Genomic DNA, 19,668 nt, shown 5'->3' with positions numbered 1-19,668 from the left:
TATTTTAATAAAGAATTTAAAGAAACCCAGCTTCAAAGGAAAGGAGCACTGCTCCTCTAAAGGCCTTGTAAAAGAGTAACATCAAACATTGAGTGTATTGGAGGTGAACGCTTCAAGTTAAAGACCACCTGCTGTATCCAGTGACCCTTCACTAGGGCGACTACATCCACGCAGGAAATGCCTCCCTTGGATTTCTGTTTTGTGTAAGTGCATTTTTACAACAATAAAAGAGATAGATTGAGTGTCAGTGAAGTGTTACACTAAAAAAGGTCAGCAAGACAAAGTTTAAGACATGTTTTAATATGGTTTTAAGGAAACAGAAATGTCTGCTGGTAACCCTTTTTGTTTTTACTTTCAAGTCAATGTAGTAAGCAACAGGAAAGAAGTTGTTTTCCTGTGTTTGGTTTCATTGTTGCTTTGGTGCGTAGACGGAAACATTCATGGCGGAAAATGTTTTGTAAATAAACTTGAGCAATTTCCGCTTCATTTTGGGAAATCAAGACGTTTGGCTTATATAGCAGTTTAAGAGACCCAATGATATTAACAAGATTTTCCCCATTCATAAGTGTTTATGAGAGATACAAATATGAGCGTTCATGAAACAGTCAATATTTTGATGTCTGAATGAAATCTTTTCAATGATTCATTCATTCAGTGAACAAAACTGGGCTGAAAGAAATTGTTCACCAGTTTGATCTGGTTCTCATGTTCAAGTCACTGACTAAACAAAAATTCTATCATCGTTTATTTATCAATATTATTCAAAACATATACATTCCTTTAAATCATTAAACTAAAACAATAAATAAAAAACAAAAGTCTTAGAGTTCTTTGCTGAAGGATATCATGTATTTACGAAACACGTTCTGTAGAGCAGTTTGTCCGTTTAGGGCTACTGTAGAAACAACATGGAGAATTCCATGTTAGGGGACCCGCGGTGTATGTAGATAGAAATAGCTCATTCTAAGATAGTAAAAACATAACGCTTCATTATGTAAGGCCTTTATTCACATCTGAACACATAGTTATGTATATTATATTGCATTTCTGTCAATAAATCCTCCAAAATATTACACATTTCACCTTTAAATAATGAAGTTGAACATTTTGAGACAAGTTGTGCAGGCATGTTACCTCTGTACCCAAGTAATCACCTGTATAAAATCACCTAGACAACACAGGGGTGTGGTGTTCCCGCTGGGAAATGCCAAAGAGCCAGTCACAAAAAGCGTCCAGGGTTTCTCACACTGTAACCCAGTATACCTCTGCCTCAGAGCCAGGAAAAAGGATAATTTCCTCAACAACTGCTCCACTTTACCTGTCCCTGGGGCTGTGAAAGCAAAAACTCCACACAAGTGCTCTTCACACACTGCCTGGCATCTCATTTAGGGTCAAGTTATCAGAAGTTTCTTTGCCCATCGCTGGTCTCTCTCATATATCAATGGCTTAAAGTGTCAAGTAAGTGTGTGATTTTCATGTTTGTTTGACTTGTGTTATGTAGAGGCTTCTGGTAAAGATCAAGACGTGAGGGAAAGCAGACTCTGGTAAACATCACAAATCTCTGTTCATGGAAATCAGCAAAGTAGCCTATATGAATAAGATTAGCATGGTGCTAGTTATTTAGCTCAACTTTACTTTACAAAAAGCAGTAAACCAAATATTATACGCCGTCACATAAGGTCAAAGAAGAAAACATTTTTGGAGGGCCACAAAGTGACGTTCGTCTCAAATCTATTTCCAGGAAGTCAGACCAAAAATCAAGAAACTTGACATGTTGTGAAAAGCTCTCAAGGTGTCTCTGGAGATCTCATTCCATTGTCATGATAATTACACCTTTGCGCAAGTGACTAGTGGAAGACGGCGAGGCTTCGGGCAGCAAAAGCCATTAAAAAGAAGTGATACTGTGAGGAGGAGTTAGGGGGTTTGGACATGGTGTGGGGTCTCCTGAAACAAAGCCTGTGTGCAAAAACAGGGGGAGGGGACGAAGAATGCCAGCGCAGACACGTAGAACTGAGACACGATGAGGGGATAATGAGTCTGACTGTAGACAAAGGGGAAACATTAGCCTCTATATCCCACCCAGGAATGGCAGACAAGAGGAGGCTTTCAGAAACAAAAGGAGAATGAAGAAACATCAAGTGATCAGCACTTTCCGTGATTATTTAAATATACACATTAAAGGCCTCGGAAAACATTTGCTGTGAGACAAAAAAGTCACTTTTGTTCTGAAATGAGAAAAATGAGAAGACCTACTTGTTTGGGGAGGCAATTGTTAGATCAGGGCAGTTTGTAACTTAATCTTCTCACTAATGCTGCAGTAACAGAAACAACTGAACTCCCCGCCCAGAAAAGCCAAGGAAAAACCGGCTTGAATTTAAATAAGGTGATTGTTCGTGGTGCTGTTGCTGAAGTGTTGCCCTGCCCTCTGGAGCAAAGAGAGGACGATTGTCCCATGGCTCTCTGGTGTATGAGCATTACCTGCACCGGCTCTGATTTCACAACACTGCCTTCGCTCCGGTCACAGCTGAGCTGAACAGTGATATTGTGCCATAAACAAGAATCTGTCCAATGATCAGGGGCCAGGTGTTGTCATATACACCGTTATACACATTTTTCAACTAGCAGTGAAATGTAGGTCAATGGGGTATATGCACACGAAACAATGACGTCCTTCCGCTAAAACCTCTGGCAGCTCTGTTACATCCAGTGTCATAGGGAACAATGCTGTTTCGCTTCAGGATGGACAAGGCGAGTCTAATTATTCAAACGCCAACAACCAAAAAGAGAAGCACTTTAGGCAGTTTGTTTCAAGGTACATCAACAAATATGAAAAAAAGCAAAGTGAACGTTTGCACTTATTAGAGGCAAATTTGAGCATTTTCTTACTAAGCATATTGTTCTCACTTATCCTCTTAGTGCTATGAGAGCGGAAGTGACCGGGCTGGCAGCCATTTTAGCGGAAGTATGTCATCGTCTTGTATGCATTTACCATATTGTACTTTACTGTGCTCTAAAATCTCAAAATATACTTAAAATTTTTTGCAAAGTATGTAGAGTAATTAAAAGAAGATAAACAACAAATTTTAATCTAAAATAATATTGACAGGGTATGTGTTTGTGGAACGAGATCCGAAATACCAGCAATCTAGAAAGTAATATAAGGGATGAAATAACATAAATTATAATCTGGATCAAAATGTTTAGTAAATCCAATCTTCTACTATACAGGATCAAGTAATACGTCTTACATTTGTGCCGGTAATTCAAAGCAAAACTAGATGGATCATTCTGATCCAAATACACACCTATTTCAGATAACCAAATCGGATTACTGGTGCTCTACGAATCCCAAAGGGGACAAAAAATGTAAATGCTCTTGCGTTTACCCGAGTTTTGCGACCTGCAAATGCTTTTGAATGGTTTATCAATGATGTTTGCGCCAATGTAGTTTACACACAGTGATTAACAAATCACCTTTAAATTGGGGTTATTTTATGGGGCCAAAATCACTTCTTTACTGTACACTTCTGAAAAGCTTAATAGGGACTAATGTCTTATTATTTTAACAGATAAACTAATCAAGCGTATTTTTGTGTGTATAACATGATACATAGTTTTATGATTTTTCTTTGTTCCCTGTGGGATCAGTATGATGCAGCTTTTTGGGCTCAAACACATACAGTGCACCCAGAAAGTATTCACAGCGCTTCACTTTTTCCACATTTTGTCATGTTACAGCCTTATTCCAATATGGATTAAATTCATTATTGTCCTCGGAATTCTACAAACAATACCCCATAATGACAACGTGACAGAAGTTTGTTTGAAATCTTTGCAATTATATAATATATAAAATGAAAAAAGCACAAGTACATACAGTAAGTATTCACAGCCTTTGCCATGACACTCAAAATTGAGCTCAGGTGCCTCCTGTTTCCACTGATGTCTATATAAGGTCCCACAGTTAACAGTGCATGTCAGAGCACAAACCAAGCCATGAAGTCCAAGAAATTGTCTGTCGACCTCCGAGACAGCATGTCTCTGTGGAGAGAGGAGAGACTTCCAGAAGAACAACCATCTGTGCAGCACTCCACCAATCAGGCCTGTATGGCAAGATGGAAGCCACTCCTCAGTAAAAGGCACATGACAGCCCGCCTGGAGTTTGCCAAAAGGCACCTGACGGACTTTCAGACCACGAGAAACAAAATGTTCTGGTCGGATGAAACAAAGATTGAACTCTTTGTCTCGAGGAAACCAGGCACCGCTCATCACCTGGCCAATACCATCCCTACAGTGAGCATGGTGGTGGCAGCATCATGCTGTGGGGACGTTTTCCAGTGGCAGGAACTGGGAGACTAGTCAGGATCGAGGGAAAGATGAATGCAGAAATGTACTGAGACATCCTCGATGAAAACCTGCTCCAGAGCGCTCTGGACCTCAGACTGGGGAGAAGGTTCATCTTCCAACAGGACAATGACCCTAAGCACACAGCCAAGATAACAAAGGAGTGGCTACAGGACAACTCTGTGAATATCCTTGAGTGGCCCAGCCAGAGCCCAGACTTGAACCCGATTGAACATCTCTGGAGAGATCTGAAAATGGCTGTGCCATCCAACCTGATGGAGCTTGAGAGATCTTGCAAAGACGAATGGGAGAAACTGCACAAAAAAAGGTGTGACAAGCTTGTAGCATAATACTCAAAAAGACTTGAGGCCGTAATTGGTGTCAAATGTGCTTCAACAAAGTATTGAGCAAAGGCTGTGAATACTTATGTACATGTGCTTTTTCCGTTTTATTTTTTGTAATACGAAAATAAGAATTTTGTAATACATTTTTTAAAGATTTCAAACAAACATCTTCCACGTTGTCATTATGGGGTATTGTCTGTAGTATTTTGTGGTAAAAGTGAAGAGCTGTGAATACTTTCTGGATGCACTGTAAAAATTTTGTGATCTAAACCAAATTCACAGTCAAATTTATTTCTATTGAAAACCTACTTTTAAGATGTTATCTGAAATTCAATCAGAGTACTTGTCACAGGAGTACAACCAGGCATTTAATCACTAATAATAAAAAAAAGAATCAATTGTAACACTTAAAACATCAGTAATACAAATCCCACCTGTCTATTAAAGAGACATATGCCTTTTTGATAGAAGAATCACTTTCCCCATTAAACGATATTTCCTCTAGCTAAAGAATATGTTGCCATCTACTGGGGCAAAACTGCATTACAAAGTTGTCCACACGTGAAAACAAAACGGAAAAGCAGAAATAAACTCTGCGAAACGTTTAAAAGGAACCACTTTTATTTTTTCCTTGACCAGGAAAACCATGAAGTACATCAAGATTAGAAAAATAATAAGCACTTGGTTGCTTTGGGCTCATTTTGACTAAATTTGGCTCTTTTCCCTCAGCAGAACGCCCCCCACCCCACACGCCACTATAATCACATAATCATTCTCCTCCTCAGTAAACTAACAATAGAAACAAAAATAAGTAAACCATGAAAAATCACTGCCTTCAAAAAATCCTGAAAAAACATACTGCACTCAATCCACACTATTCTGACACTACAATCACTCGGATATTCTCTGAAGTACCCAGGATATGACCCCATACCATCTGTGCATCATTGACAGGGTTACTGGCCTGGCTTTGTTTGCAATGAAAGGACATGTCCACATTCACACTATACTAGATTACACGAGGATCAAAAAACAAACCATAAACAGATCACCAGGAAATAAAACGTAACATTTGCAAGTATAATCTGGAATCAAGCTGGTATGCATGCACTGATTCAGATGCATGCTTACAGGTGACACGGCTGCAAAACAAAGCCTACCTAACAAAACACGTTTATTCACTGTTTGTAGTTTTAACATTAGAACGGATCAGTAAACATGTCGATTCTAAGAAAATCACCAGTTGCTTTTATCTAAACTCAATTCAGCTTTAACATAAATAACACATACATTTATTGCTTAATAAACTCTGCTAATAACAACTCATACGTACTGGCATAAGTCATGTATCATTTCAACAAGAAAATGTGAAATCCAGCGCCTAACCAAATGACATTTTCACATCATTTAAAGAAACATTAAACAAGCGCAACTTTATTTTGAATTACAGAGTAATGAGGAGGAGATATGGGTTTACAGTTATCCCCACTGTCATTAAAACTTTATACATAGAAACAGAAAATCTAAATAAATGTATCTTAAGAATTGTTTTAGTTTCAAGCTTATTTACATATTGGGGGTAGATGTGGATCAGCTGAACAGGGACGGTTATTAATCGGAGCCATTCGCTTGAGTTTTCCTGTCACCATCTTTTGAGCGATCAACCTGCAGCACAGAAGAGAAAGTTCAACAGACAACTGATATGAAAGACTGTACATCTCAAGCTCAATTTACAACAAATGACAAAGTTTATACATTTTTTAGGACACTTTGGATCTCCTTCATGATGCTGTCGAGGTTGGAGACTGTGCTGTGAAGCTGTTTTTCATAGGTGCCTTTCTGCTGGTCTGAGGACTGCAGGCTGCTCTCTGTCTCTTTGAGATTGCCCTTCACTTCCTCCAGCTCTTTTCGAAGACCGTGGTTAGCTGCTTCCAGCTCTGCCATACTCTTTGAATTCTCATCTACAAAACAAAATGAACCGATGAGATTTGCAGTTGATCTTAAATTATGTGTGAATTCTAAGCATTATGAAACCACAGATCAAAGCAAGACGAATGAGACCAATACCCATTTTAATGTCCTGCTGCATGAGTTTCTGCTCGATTTCCTCTCTGCTCTTCTCGCTCTTCTCCAGTTTCTGCATCAAGCTACCCACATCCACCATGGCTCCGTTATAGACGATCAGGCTACCTGATTCGCTGACGCCTTCTGATTTTTGCTTGCTCTTCTGATTGGACAGCAAGGTTCGGTTACCTGCAGATACAAAAAGCGGCTTTAGTCTATTCCCGGGTAAAGGAGTCATATTCTTGTGTTACAAATAACCCTCTTAATTTCAGTTATCATCTTCACACACCTAAAAGGTTGTCTATGTGAGTGTCAGAGGTCAACGGCGGGCTGGGTTCATCTTTTGGTCGGTCTGTTAGCTTGCGATAGTAGCAGGACTCTTTGACCATGGGTTTGTTCAACAATTTCTTCACCTGAAAAAGACCCTTTGTCAGTTTATTGACAAGCTTGACTGATTTAACAGCCTATTTGTAAACTCTCTACGGAAGGAACTCATCAAAACTCAGAGAGAGAGGCACCTGAGCTCGGGAGAGATGCAAGCCCAGTGTGTACATGATCTCCTCCAAGTCCTTCTCCAGCAGGTAGCCACAGTGGCTCTGATCGAAGTACACAAATGCCATCAGGAGGTCCTTGTTAAATGTCACCATCAGCTTTTTCTTCTCCTCCTACAGACAGATGAAATGATTATGTCATCAATCCAACCTCTTCTTAGTTCACTCACTACTAAAAATATCTTGTGAAGTAATGGAGGTCAAACTCACTTTATCTTTCGATGATCTATCTTTAGGTTTTCGGTCATCTCTGCGGTCGTCTCTTCTGTCTCTCCCATTAGAGTCTTCGTCGTCTTTATCTGAGGAGCACAACAGATCATGTCAGTCAAAGAAACGTAACCATCTTCACATCCGCATGTAATTTAGTGTGATCTCTACCATCATCGTCATAGTCGTCTGCATCTTCTGCCTCCATGGGGTCATATTCATCAGCGTTGTTGTTGCTGCTTCCATCTTCATTATCATCTTCATCTTTTGATTCTTCTCTCTTAATCCCTCTTTCCTTCTCCTCGTCCTTCACTCAGGAGACACACATTGATGTTAATGCCTCATCTTAATGTTTAAATAAACGCTCAAGCTTCAAAAAAATTATATGCTGGACACTCATTGGTCAACAGTCATGGTTTATTACGGAGCAACCCCCATAGCCGATTTTTTAAAAATCCTAACTGTTCTTGACAATTGTTTTAAACTGTGACAATTTAAAGAGAATATATTTACAGCTGAAGGGTCTGATTCATGTTGTTTGCAGTGCAGTTCTGATTTATTGCATAAATAAAAGCTCAAGCTACAAAAAATTCTTATTTTGTAGCTTGTAAACTTATAAACAATAGTGATGCTACTCTGACGTTTAGCAAAGTACAATCAGTCTTAATGCATCATTCCCCCACCTTCCTCTTGTCATCTTCATCCCTCACTCTCTTAGAGACCGGCTCTCCGTTTTCTTCATCCTTCTCCTTCTTTGTGTCCCTTTTTTCTGCATCTTTTCTAGCTTTGTCTTTCTTGTCTCTTCTCTCATCTTTGTTTGGAAGAGAAGCGAGTGTTTTGTAGATCCTGAAGCCAAAGTCTCGTTGAAGCATTTCATTGAACAGTTCAGCAAACAAAGAAACCTAAACAGACATACAGAGGTTAAGTGCAGTGAATTTGTTCTAGATCATATACACATCAACCATCTTCGATGAAGAATGACCGTAATGCCAAACGTAAGATGAAAAATATATTTTTGGTCTGCCCAATTTAAATAGGGTTTATAAAACATAGATTTAGGAAACCAAAACTCTTTATAGACCACTTCACAAGATTTAAACATTGGTCCTGCAGCACTTCTGCTTTAATTTTTATTGATTTTATTTTCAAAATAATAAATATAATTGATTAAAAGGATTCTTGGGTATAGAACGACGTATGGCTTAATATATGAACAATGGCATTTACTTTATAATTGTGAAATAGAGAAACAGTGTAACTGTCACAGTATTCATAAACTTTGAAAACATATTTTTACTTTGAGGCCACCATATTTTTTCGTCAAAATCAGTAGTAAATACGCAGTATTTCTGAGCTCGATACACTCCCCCAAGGTTCCTATAGGTTTCGGAAAGGTTTTTTTAATATGAAAAACCGTTACGTACTCTATAGGAACTTAATATTAGATTGGCTGAAACGGAGCGTTCATCCGGACCTTTAAAAACTGAAACCGGAAGTTATTCTGTACCAGAGTTGTTTGCATCATCCAAAGTAGTCTATCGCTTTATTAGAAAATCTCCATTCTCAACGTCAGCCGTGATCCTCACCTCAAACGAATGTTCTTTATTGTCCTCCAGTCTGTAATCCAGCAGCACACTCAACGACATGATACTGCAGTCAAATTTGCCGTTCTTGGCAGCCAAGTTAGGGTGGACGAGAATGGTCGGCTCATCTGGCAGAACATATCGTCTCTCTCTGCGCTGACGTTCTTGCTCCTCCTGCCGCTTTCGCTCCTCCTCCTAAAAGCACATCATGTTTGCATTTGATTGATCAGTAAGACGTTCCATTGGAAAACCGTCCTCTGATCTGTCCGGTCTCACCTCTCTGTCATCTTCCACTCGGCAGACTTCGTCCTCCTCTACGCTAGGAGGTTCAGGTTTCTCTGGCTCCTTGGACTCCTCAACCTGCTCCTCCACCTTCAGCTGTTTGGTAAGACGAGCGATCAGCTGGGACTTAAGTCCTTTAGAGCTCAATATGCGGCTCTCCAGCTCTTTTCTCAAATCATTCACCTGCGTGTCAATGTGTCACGTAAGAGATCACACTTGTGAGTTTTATTCAAGCGCTCGCAATCGTACAACGTTCATCTTACCTTCATGGATTTGGGATCAAGCTTAGACCAGTGAGTCGGCGTAGTGACCTCCTTCGAATCGTCTTCATCTTTATCATCCTCCTCCTGTGCACGTCACGTGAGAAAGGACAAAAGAAAGGGACAAATGTGTTAAAAACGCCACTCTCATACCCCACGTGGGTTTTCTGAAACAAAAGTTGATCCGTGCAAGAAGCAAAGGTCACAAGTATGTCTCATTGTCTCCTCCTACTGAGCTCTCGACTGGGTAAAAAAAATATCCACTGCTAGGATACACGGAAGCTCTCTAGCTTTCAGAAACAGATTCCACTCAACAGCCAATCATTGCCAGTTCTGTGGAGTACAAAAAGATAATCAATGACAGTGGGTTCAGGAGATGGACGTGGGGGCAGGTGCACTCAAGAGATGACCCTATGTCTACATCTTGCGAGTATATTGCTTTTCTCCATACACTCTTTTTAGCTTGGCGTCTTAAACAGTTAATCAGAACTGTCCTCGCATAAACCAACGTCATGACATCCAAATCTAGACACAATCCAATCGAAGAGTAGCGTAAAAAAAGAGACAGACGAGAGACAACTGGGAGAGTTTTCGTCAGGTACTGAATTAACAGGTAAAACATTCTAAAAAAACACACAAACATTATAAACACAACTCACAACTGGCCCTCCAGATTCCAGCATTGATTTTGTAATCTCATTGGTTTCATGCATGAATTGAGTTTAATTTTGAAATCAGATGGGAAGTTAAGCCGGAATTTGAGTCAACCGTTAGATTGGCATGTAAATGGCGGCCGCAGCTGGAAGCTGTTTTACCAGTTGAAGCAGGTGTCATTAAAGTAGGACCTAAGCTCTTCCAGCTGTGTGTGAGACTGCGTGACAGAGGGAGAGCAGGAGGAAATGGGGTGGAGTATCGGGGATGAGACAGGAATGAGGAAAGGGATGGGACAACGGGTTTTGTATGATGCCTGTGATACTTGTCTGATTCTTTCTGTGTCTTTCTGAGTGTTTTGTTTGTCTATTCCTGTGCCTGTGAGAAGCGGAAATGAGAAGAGAGGGATTAGCGTTCAGTGCCTGTTCTCCATCAGCTTCCTTCCGTTCGGCCAAGAGTTTCTCTGCCAGCTGCTCCTTGAGTCCGCGGGACTGGCCCTCCCACTCTGAGCGGGTAGGAAGACAATGCCAAACATCCGGGAGAAATAAAACCACTGTCTCCACATGTGCGGGGACTGTCCGCCCTTTGTGAGTCTCCTCAGGGCGGTGATAGCGTATCTCTGCAAAACGATACCTGTCGCAAAGGAAGAAGCGCGTTGGAAAGAAACATTCTGTGAGACATCACACAAATTCACACACACTTCCCCCAAATGAGCCCCCTGCGCCCCCGTTCTTGGTAATGTGACCCCCCCGAAAGTTTCTCGGGATGAACGGCAGCCACGTACCGGGGTGGTCGACAGACAATGTAAACCAAAAAACCGACGAAGGCCCCTCCCTCTTGCATCAGGCCCCTCCCACAAACACACCCACAGTGAATCTGAACCGGTTGCTTGCGTACAAACCGGGGGTGTGAGAGAAGGACAGATTGAGACACAGTGAAAGCAAGTTAAATATGTAAGATATTTAACACAAGGCAAAGGTCATTGAGAACAGAAAGTAACGATGGCGGTCGACTCCTCCGGTTCTGCTCTCGGAGCAAAAGAATCAATGCATTCACCACATAGATAAAGAGGCAGGACTGCCACAGACATCAGCGTAAACATTGCAAAACAAAATCAACACAAAAGCATCAAACATGTCAGGAGGTACACTTTAAAACCATGCAGCGCTTTGGTGTTGCCCCACAGGCCTTATTGTGTGTCACTAAGGCCTAATATTAAAAGATGCACACATGGAGATTACAGAAGATGCATTCTGACCAAACGAAATGTACTTACCACTGAGTGCACAAACTCAGATCAATGCCTGTTAGAGCCTTACAACAACGTATGGCTGTCTTTATAAGGACCGAGGGATCGTTTTCTGGGTCGGCCCCGTCCAAAGAAGGAGACCAGTGACCCCCGATGGCCATGGCCTCGTCTTTGCCCCTCATCCCCACCAGGAACTGAAAACATAAGAGTTCGAAGAGAACACACTGGTTAACAGATAGCATCTGAGGTTAGCGGTGACGGCAGGAGAGACATCAGAGAAGCTTACTCCACACAACATAGTGTTCAACATTAGAATAGAACAGAGACATCACTGTCAGCTCTCAACACCAGTGACACAAAACATACCCATATCACCAAAAACTATCCAGGTCAAATACAGGGTGGACAAACATCTTTCAGTGCCCAGGGGTACAAGTCAATTTTATCCAAAATGACCAAATAATGAAATAAAACACGCATATTGATATCACTGTACAGCCAGATCACAATATGGGTGCAAAAACCCCATTCAAAACTCATCAAACATAGAGATTATATATACTACTGGTGTTTTAATAGCAAAGACCCTTATGCTTTAATGTTGTCCATCCCTGTTCATAACAAGTGTAACAATGTTCATTAATAAACACTTATTTTGACTATTAATATTGAGGGAGGTGTACCTTGATGAGGCGGGCAGGGTGCTGGAATGTGTCTCTCAGATCTGATGGATCTTCTGCCAATGCACAGGACTTATGATACAACTCATCTAAACTGGGGTTGGCAAGTAGCATCACCTACAACAGGCATCAACATTCACAGTCATACATGGAGAATTAAACGATTGTTTGTAAACATTTTCCATTCGTTCTATTTCCTGAAAAGTAGTTGTTTTGGAGATTTCCACTCATGTAAAAGCATAGGTGATACCTTTGCACTATATGTGTGATTGGCGTCAGGTGGATCCAGCACGGCCGTGTTCTTCACCAGAGAGTCCACCTCTTTATGCATGATGTGGAAGTTACAGTAGTTTCCAAAGGTGAAAGGTCGTGTCACGGGGAAGGCATCCACCCAGGTAAACACAGCATCAAAGAAGTCACTGGGAATGTAGAGGCTCTGATACCTCTGCCGAAGCTCCATCACATCACAGTTATAACTGCCAGGAAAAGATTTATTTAACAAAAATCACTGAAAATAACAAACTCATTGTGGCATGAGCAAAAAGCGGTGGAGCTTCCCATGCATCTAATATATATCATAATTAAATACCAATTTAGAGAAAAATAACAAAAGGAAATTTTGCAGCTGAACATTTGTCTAGATTCTTTTAAAACGTACCCGTCGAGGGAGAACTTTGAGAACTGCACGGTGTATCTTGGTACGACTCTGCGTGGCCGTCTTGGAGAACGTTCTCTGCGTGGAGATCTGTCTCTGGAACGTTTCCGTGTGGGTGAACGTTCTCTTGACCTCCTTCGGTCTCTTTCTCTCTCCCGACTACACAAACACAACCAAAAAGTATTACGCAACATTTATGCAACGACACTTCTCTTCAACACAACTGCAGCATTTTAAAGTACACTACCTGCGGTCATCCTTCCTCAGGATGAGCTCTGGTCGGTCACTGCGACTGGGGAAGCGAGGAGAGGGGTCCACGCGCCTCACCTGCTGGGGCTGAGGTATCATGCGCACTGGGGGCTGGAGTAAACCTCCCGAGAACACAGACTCTACACAGAGAAAAACATAGATCGTCAGATTTTCTAGATCTATCCCTCTGTGAATGACTGTGTAGGGGTTAATGTACCTTTAGGAGGTGGCTGTGGCAGCAGGGGTTGTGGTGGGTTGTGCAGCAGTGGTGTCAGAGAGGCTGCAGAGAGCTGGGCTTGTAGAAGCGATGGAGGAGGTCCCTGTGCCTGAACGCTGAACGTAGTGGGCGGGGGTAGAGACTGCAGCATTGTGGGACCTGATTTCATCATGTTTGGGGGTTGACACTGAAATACAGAACAGATGGAGCGCATGATATGGGTGTCCAATCATGAACAAACCTCGAAGTCACAAGAGAACGTCTTGATATCATAATAAGCTTAAAGTATGCTTCACTTTTTACGCGTATGCGAGGGTTAGTGAACCCTCTGATATTGTTGCATGCACGTGCTGTACGAGAAGATCGCGGTACTTCGTTATCCACCATGTGACACTTGATTTTGTCATTTGTAGCATGGCAAGGCCTGCTTAACTGCTCCTTTCGGACCCCTGTAGGCAAGGAGAGGTAATGCAATTTGTGGCAATGTGCATGCGTTGAACACCTGTCTGCACGTATGGGTCAAATGAAGAATTCTTTGCATGGCTGTACATTTGACTGTGCAAGAGGAACTATACTTAAGGCTTTAGACTAGGGCTGGGCAAAACAGATAAAAATGTATGTCTATATTTTTCAGTCTTATATTATTATACTGCTAGCTAATGTTTAAAACATTTGACGAAAATTGTTTTTTTCTGGGGCTGTATATGTATATAATTAAAAAAGAGACCATTCCAACAGTTCAGTGTCTGATGAATTTAAACAAAAATCAAACCTCAGGAGTGACAAAAGTCATTCAACAGCAATGTGAAAGACTGACAAGACACATGAAAACTGCGATAAAATGGAGGTTATCACATAAAAAATACTTTTGAAACTTTTCCTTAATACATGTAGAAATAGAACAGTTGTATTGCTTATGAACTGAATATGAACTTGTTTTCTTTGTACTATTTGCGGTCTGAAAACATACAGAGGATCTTTTCTGTTATTTTGACCTGTTTCTACAGCTTTCTTTTTTTTTGCAAAGAAATGCAAATATTTTGATTTGAAAATTGGGAGAAATATTGTTATTAGTTCACAGTATGAAACAAAAATGATAATTTACCAAAACACATACCTATAAATAGTAAATTCGGAAAAAGGAAAATTTGTTTTGAAATGGTCTCTTTATTTTTGCTGTGGCTAGAGACGGTTTCATCTTAACAAGGTAATAACGTTTGTTTATGTTGTTAAGATGAAACCGTCTATATGAGAATGTTATATTAATGATCATAATGAAACCAAATCTGAACATATTGTACATCAAAATGTCAGTTTTCAGCTTAGTCTTATCAAACAAGCCATGTAATAACATTTAAGCGCCTCTATTCAAAAAGCATGTTTTGAACGATAGAGGTAGAAAAATGAGTTACCAATGTACTAAAACCCAGTGGGGAAAAAACTGAAATAGTTAGCAGCACTGCCTAATTATTTAACTCTTTTGGCCCCTGGTAAAAAAGAAAATTTATGTCAAAAGTACTCTGACAGCAAGAATACTGGTGTATATAATAAAAGTAACAGTACTGAATCTACCATTCACAATTGTTGTTATTTAATATTTATATTTTTATGTTTTAGGTAAAGTAAAGGATCATGCAATAAAGCATTTAGTTTGTGCTGTGGCATTAAAACGTTATATATATATATTGACTACTGAAATTTTGCCGTTGCGACCCCTATTCAGAGTCAAGCGTTCAAAATCAGCACCAAAAATGTTTACCATTTAATGTGCAAAAAAATTAAAGTGTAGGAAAAACACACACTGTAGAGACAGTTTCAGTGACAAGAACACCACAGATGTTTTGTCCCAAATTTAACTTCTGGTAGAATTTAATACAGTTAATATACAATTAAATATTTTTATAAATTAATATGAATTTAAATGAAATATAAATCAAATTATGTATAATATTAATATTATAACCAAACCCAGACTGGAAGCTAACTGCGGGCCAGACCCGTGCGTCCCATGAAACCGTCTATACACAACTACGCTATCAACACACAAGCCGTGGGCTGTAATACTGGAAAGGGTCAAAAAAGGGGCAACAGCGACTCGTCTAAGCGGGACAGAAAGGAGAACGGAATGGAGGCGCAGGTCAAGCAGAAGATCAAGAGAAGGAAGAGACGTTTTGGGACCAAAAAAGTGTCATGGGTTACATTTTGTCTTGAATCCACCACAGGGTGCGAGTCAGAGAAGCGTGGCATTCCATCAGAGTAAAAGCTGGACAGCGGTTGGGAAACCTGAGGTAAGGGCTGGGGCATCTGGTGCTACATGGAGATTAAGAACACAGGAATCAAAAAACGTGACATGACACACAATGGAAGTACACCGATATCACACTGTATCTTTTAGATTTGATGCTGTGGATTCATATGGAGCGTGTGGGTCTGCTCACCGTTTGGTTGGGCAGCTGAGGTAAGGTCTGGATGCGCTGGGCGTTCCATTTGAAAGGCATGTTGGGATTGTAGACGGCTTCCACCAGAACGCGATCGCCAACTTGTGGCGTTTTTCCCTTAACGGCACTACAAACACATAAGGCACAGTGCTACGTTTGTGCTATGTGCTACTTTTATACATTGCAACGTTTATTTGGGTATCGAACCAATCTGGTGGGAGTATGGGGTGGGATTATCCGTTTGACCATCTAATGTGATGTAAATTCACTAGAACAAACCTGAGCTGGAAGAAGACATCTTCATCTACAAAGCCAAAGGTATCATGCAGCTTGCTAACAACCCCTGTGAAAACGCGCTGCTTTTGGGGTTGGGTCTGCTGCTGGTGACTGGATCGAGGCGTTGGGTAGGACACGGTGATCTGTGCCGTCTGCTGCGGGTTCGACAGGCTCATGCTGGTGGGCAAGTTAACAGGGGGCTGCAAAAAACAACAAAAATGGGCACATCCCAATATGTCAGAAGATCTCTTGCTTGTTTTTATAAATCTATCCAACGGAACAAATTGAGCCCTTTCAGATGCAAATCTGATGCAAACCATAATTTGTAAATGGAGTGTACCTGTGAAAGCAGGGCTTGCTGAGGTTGTGGAAGCTGTTATAAGAAAAGAAAAAAGAAAAATGTCAGCTTACATGCATAAAAATGAAGTTTTATAGTCGAACCAATCAGCTTTTCCAAATCACATTAAAACAAAGACTGGCTAGTCAAAAACAAAATGAATCAATAAAAAGTATTTATGTGAACATCTTTACAATGACAGTGAGTTTGAAATAGAGATCTGCATATTTTTGCTGAAGAGAGGTTTTGGAGTGTGATTCATATATCATACACTGCGGTGCTTTTCATTCATCACCGTGCTTTCACTTCCTCCATCATGGTTGTAATCCCAGTATGGGTGCATTACCGTTTTACATGGCAACAGAGTACAGGAGTCACAACTAAAAGTGTGCCGCAATGAGAACAGTAGCTTTGGTTTGGTCTCAGCCATTGACTTCAATATTTTGAACTAAAAAAAGACATATCATCATTGTGTTTTGTATAGCACAGATCTGAGACTATTCTGATCATTAAGAAGTAGGGTAAACATTGTGAAACGCATGGAGGTGTACCTGATGAGGGATGTTGTAAAGGGTCTGTTGAGGGGGAGGCTGCGGTGGGGGGGCTTGGGGTGGCGGCTGCTGCTGCTGCTGTTGTTGCTGCTGCTGCTGATACTGCTGCAGGGCTGAATTGATCTGAGACTATAAAACACAGCGGTGTCTCAAAGCTGTTCACTGCTGGGTCAGATTATTGCACTCAAACACTAGTAACACACAGCAGGACCATTCCAAAAAGCAACCACAATATATAATGTGATAAACAGCATAAGAACAGGTTAGCGCCACAGTCACACAGCGATACAAAACTCTCATTCTTGAAATTCAGCAGATTCATTGTGACTTGCTAAGTTTGGAATGGTATAGTAGCTTGCAACGTGCTGAAAAATATCCAGTACACACGGTAACATTTATTAAGTAAAACAGCAACATGTCTTCAACTTCTTCAAACATTGACGCTACATTGTTGTCGTACATTGTGTCCACAAATCAGCTTAGAAAAATATTTTTTAGTCATGAAGAGTCACAGACAGCTGTTTGAAAATACATCAGCTTTATTATACTGGTAGATCTCCACGCACCGACCTTACAGAGACGGGCTCTCACCTGTTGTATTGCAGCAGCTGCGGCTGCAGCGGCCTGCTGCTGGAGAGCTGCAGTCTGCTGTGAGAGCTGGTAGTTAGCTGCAGACTGTGAGTTGAGGGAGGCTGCGGCTAATGCTGACTGCTGAGAGTACATAGGGGACGCACCCAAGAGGGACGGCTGTTGTACCCCTAGAGCTACGAGTGAACACCATAGAGTCAAGATATTGTACAAACCATGGATAAACTGCATCAAACTTGAACATATCTAAATATCAATGTAAACAAAACATAAACATCTTGAAGTACAACATTCACAATTAGAAATGGATGCTTAACACTCAAGAGCTAGTTTTATTCACCGTGTGCACGTGCCTGTGCCCACAGCAGCTCCTATGTGTGACAACGTATAGTATAAAGACAAATAATGTCATCTTAACTTCTGATCATCGGATTGAGTTTGTGAGTTTGACTTACAGTGTAAACTGTTCAGGTCAATGGACTGCCCTGTGTGACCGGCCTGTGATACCGCAGTTGCGGCAAACTGAGCCGCCCACGGAGGGTTCTTCTGCCCTCCGAACTGGGCCATTGAGAGCTGCTCACACCTTCTGCTGTACCAGGCGACAAATGATTTCCTGTGGGAATGATACGATACTCACTACTAGTGCCTATAGTTCCTCACTCCAGCTCAAGATCACCAATGTGAACTTAAAGGGACAGTTCACCTAAAATGTCATTTACTCCGCCTCATGTCATCCCAAAGCGGTATGACTTTCTTTTTTCTGCAAAGGAAGATATCTTAAAGGACGTTTATAGCCAAACATTGGCTTACCTCCATTGTATGGATGTGCAACCACAAAAACATTCATCTTATTATCTATTTTCTTGTGTCCCGCAATAGTCATGAGCGTTAATAAATACAACATTTTTATTTTAGGTGAACTGTCCCTTTAAACTGAGAGCTGAAAACGCAGCAACTTTTCCTTAACGAGCATTTTGGTTATTATGAGATTCCCGAAACACATGCCGTCTAGTTAGGCAGCTTACTGGGTTTTAAAACACAGCCAGTGCCATCTGTCAGCCTCAGCGCACTATGCAAACGCACCCTGTTTTAAAACACAACCCAAGCTCGGACCCACAGCAAATCAGACCTAATAGTATTTACATTATGCTTTTGAAGACCGAATCGATACATTTTACGCATTTAACCAGCACTAGAGAGTTAGCTTAGCACACTAACGTATTCTCAATGCTGTAAGCTAACCGGCTAACTCAGCAACATAACACTATTGACCATTTCAACCCAGTGCCGTTTCTCTAAACAAACATATAAACCACAAAACATGCAGTAACTTAAATGATAAGCGAATCGATATGGCTGGTCAGCAGTGGTACTGTATACTGTGCTGACTGGAGTGTTTTGTTTTTCATGCAACGCTGTCTGAATCAGGCCCACGCATTAGCACACTGTCTAGTGTTCGCTCTGTGCACTTACCGCTTTCATTTACACATCAAAAGTAGACAGAATCTGCACAGAACCGAATGCACGACAAATCGTGAATAATAAAACAACACTTGACTCTATATGCGCACATGCAATGTAGCTGTTATTACCGTTGCTTACCCTCCGTCGACTCATTCACCGGTAGAGACTGAGGTTTACGTGCCGCGCATGCGCATATAGGTTAAAGTACAGCACTGATGCAACCTGCAACACTGATCCAGGATATGATCAAATGAGATACAAGGTTGTAAAATAGATTTTATGTGACATGAATTCAAAATTAATTTGACGTAAGACATAAAAACGCACATACTATGATATGCAGCTTTACACACTAGTTCAGAGAGGTTTTCACACTCTTTTTTCCCCTCATAATGTTGTGGTGCAATGCAAATTTCAAAGGTATTTTATTTAATTTTCCCACACAACAAAAAAACTATATTTTAAACTATAAAATCCGTACATTTCTGAAATAGTCAAACCTTTTATAATGTTTTATTTTCTCAAAAAAGTTTGAGAAACACTGCACTAAGCCAACTATTGTCTTTAGCCCTGTGAATTTAAATCAGATCACTCCTGATCAGATCACGCTGTCTATTACTGTTATTTACATAAAGATGTTAAAAATTGTAAATGGCACAGCAGGTGCCAGTCCTGAAT

At 40.8% G+C, this 19,668-nt stretch overlaps 1 protein-coding gene across 2 annotated transcripts; it reads right to left on the bottom strand.

Moving 5' to 3' along the window:
- Positions 1-5,291: 5,291 nt before the first annotated feature.
- ccar1 (cell division cycle and apoptosis regulator 1) lies at positions 5,292-19,232 on the bottom strand. Of its 2 annotated transcripts, none has more exons than XM_079472335.1 (26): positions 19,119-19,232; positions 17,982-18,139; positions 17,530-17,702; positions 16,939-17,067; positions 16,391-16,423; positions 16,054-16,250; positions 15,775-15,901; positions 15,536-15,646; positions 13,337-13,523; positions 13,118-13,259; positions 12,874-13,029; positions 12,466-12,691; positions 12,219-12,332; positions 11,563-11,729; positions 10,709-10,919; positions 9,639-9,722; positions 9,370-9,558; positions 9,097-9,288; positions 8,194-8,412; positions 7,682-7,817; positions 7,514-7,602; positions 7,271-7,417; positions 7,042-7,165; positions 6,756-6,941; positions 6,444-6,649; positions 5,292-6,353 (listed from the first exon to the last, which is right to left on the bottom strand). In XM_079472335.1, exons 2-26 carry the CDS (start codon positions 18,091-18,093, stop codon positions 6,300-6,302), a joined length of 3,711 nt encoding a protein of 1,236 aa, XP_079328461.1. In that variant the 5' UTR covers positions 18,094-18,139; positions 19,119-19,232; the 3' UTR covers positions 5,292-6,299. The 2 variants fall into 2 exon arrangements, with proteins under 2 accessions (XP_079328461.1, XP_079328462.1); XM_079472336.1 differs by having other exon boundaries at positions 19,129-19,200.
- Between the last annotated feature and the right edge of the window lie 436 nt (positions 19,233-19,668).

The sequence above is a fragment of the Barbatula barbatula genome (assembly GCF_947034865.1).
Source record: "Barbatula barbatula genome assembly, chromosome: 14".
NCBI lineage: Eukaryota > Metazoa > Chordata > Actinopteri > Cypriniformes > Nemacheilidae > Barbatula > Barbatula barbatula.
This window is presented reverse-complemented; position numbering and strand designations above follow the sequence as displayed.

Bases quoted from the DNA above. Each gene is read 5' to 3' on its own strand.
- ccar1 (XM_079472335.1), bottom strand. From the start codon at position 18,093: ATGGCCCAGTTCGGAGGGCAGAAGAACCCTCCGTGGGCGGCTCAGTTT. The intron at 16,424-16,938 runs GTACACCTCCAT...TTCTTATAACAG, and splicing joins TTTACAACATCCCTCATCAG to CTTCCACAACCTCAGCAAGC. The intron at 15,647-15,774 runs GTGAGCAGACCC...ATCTCCATGTAG, and splicing joins CTCAGCTGCCCAACCAAACG to CACCAGATGCCCCAGCCCTT.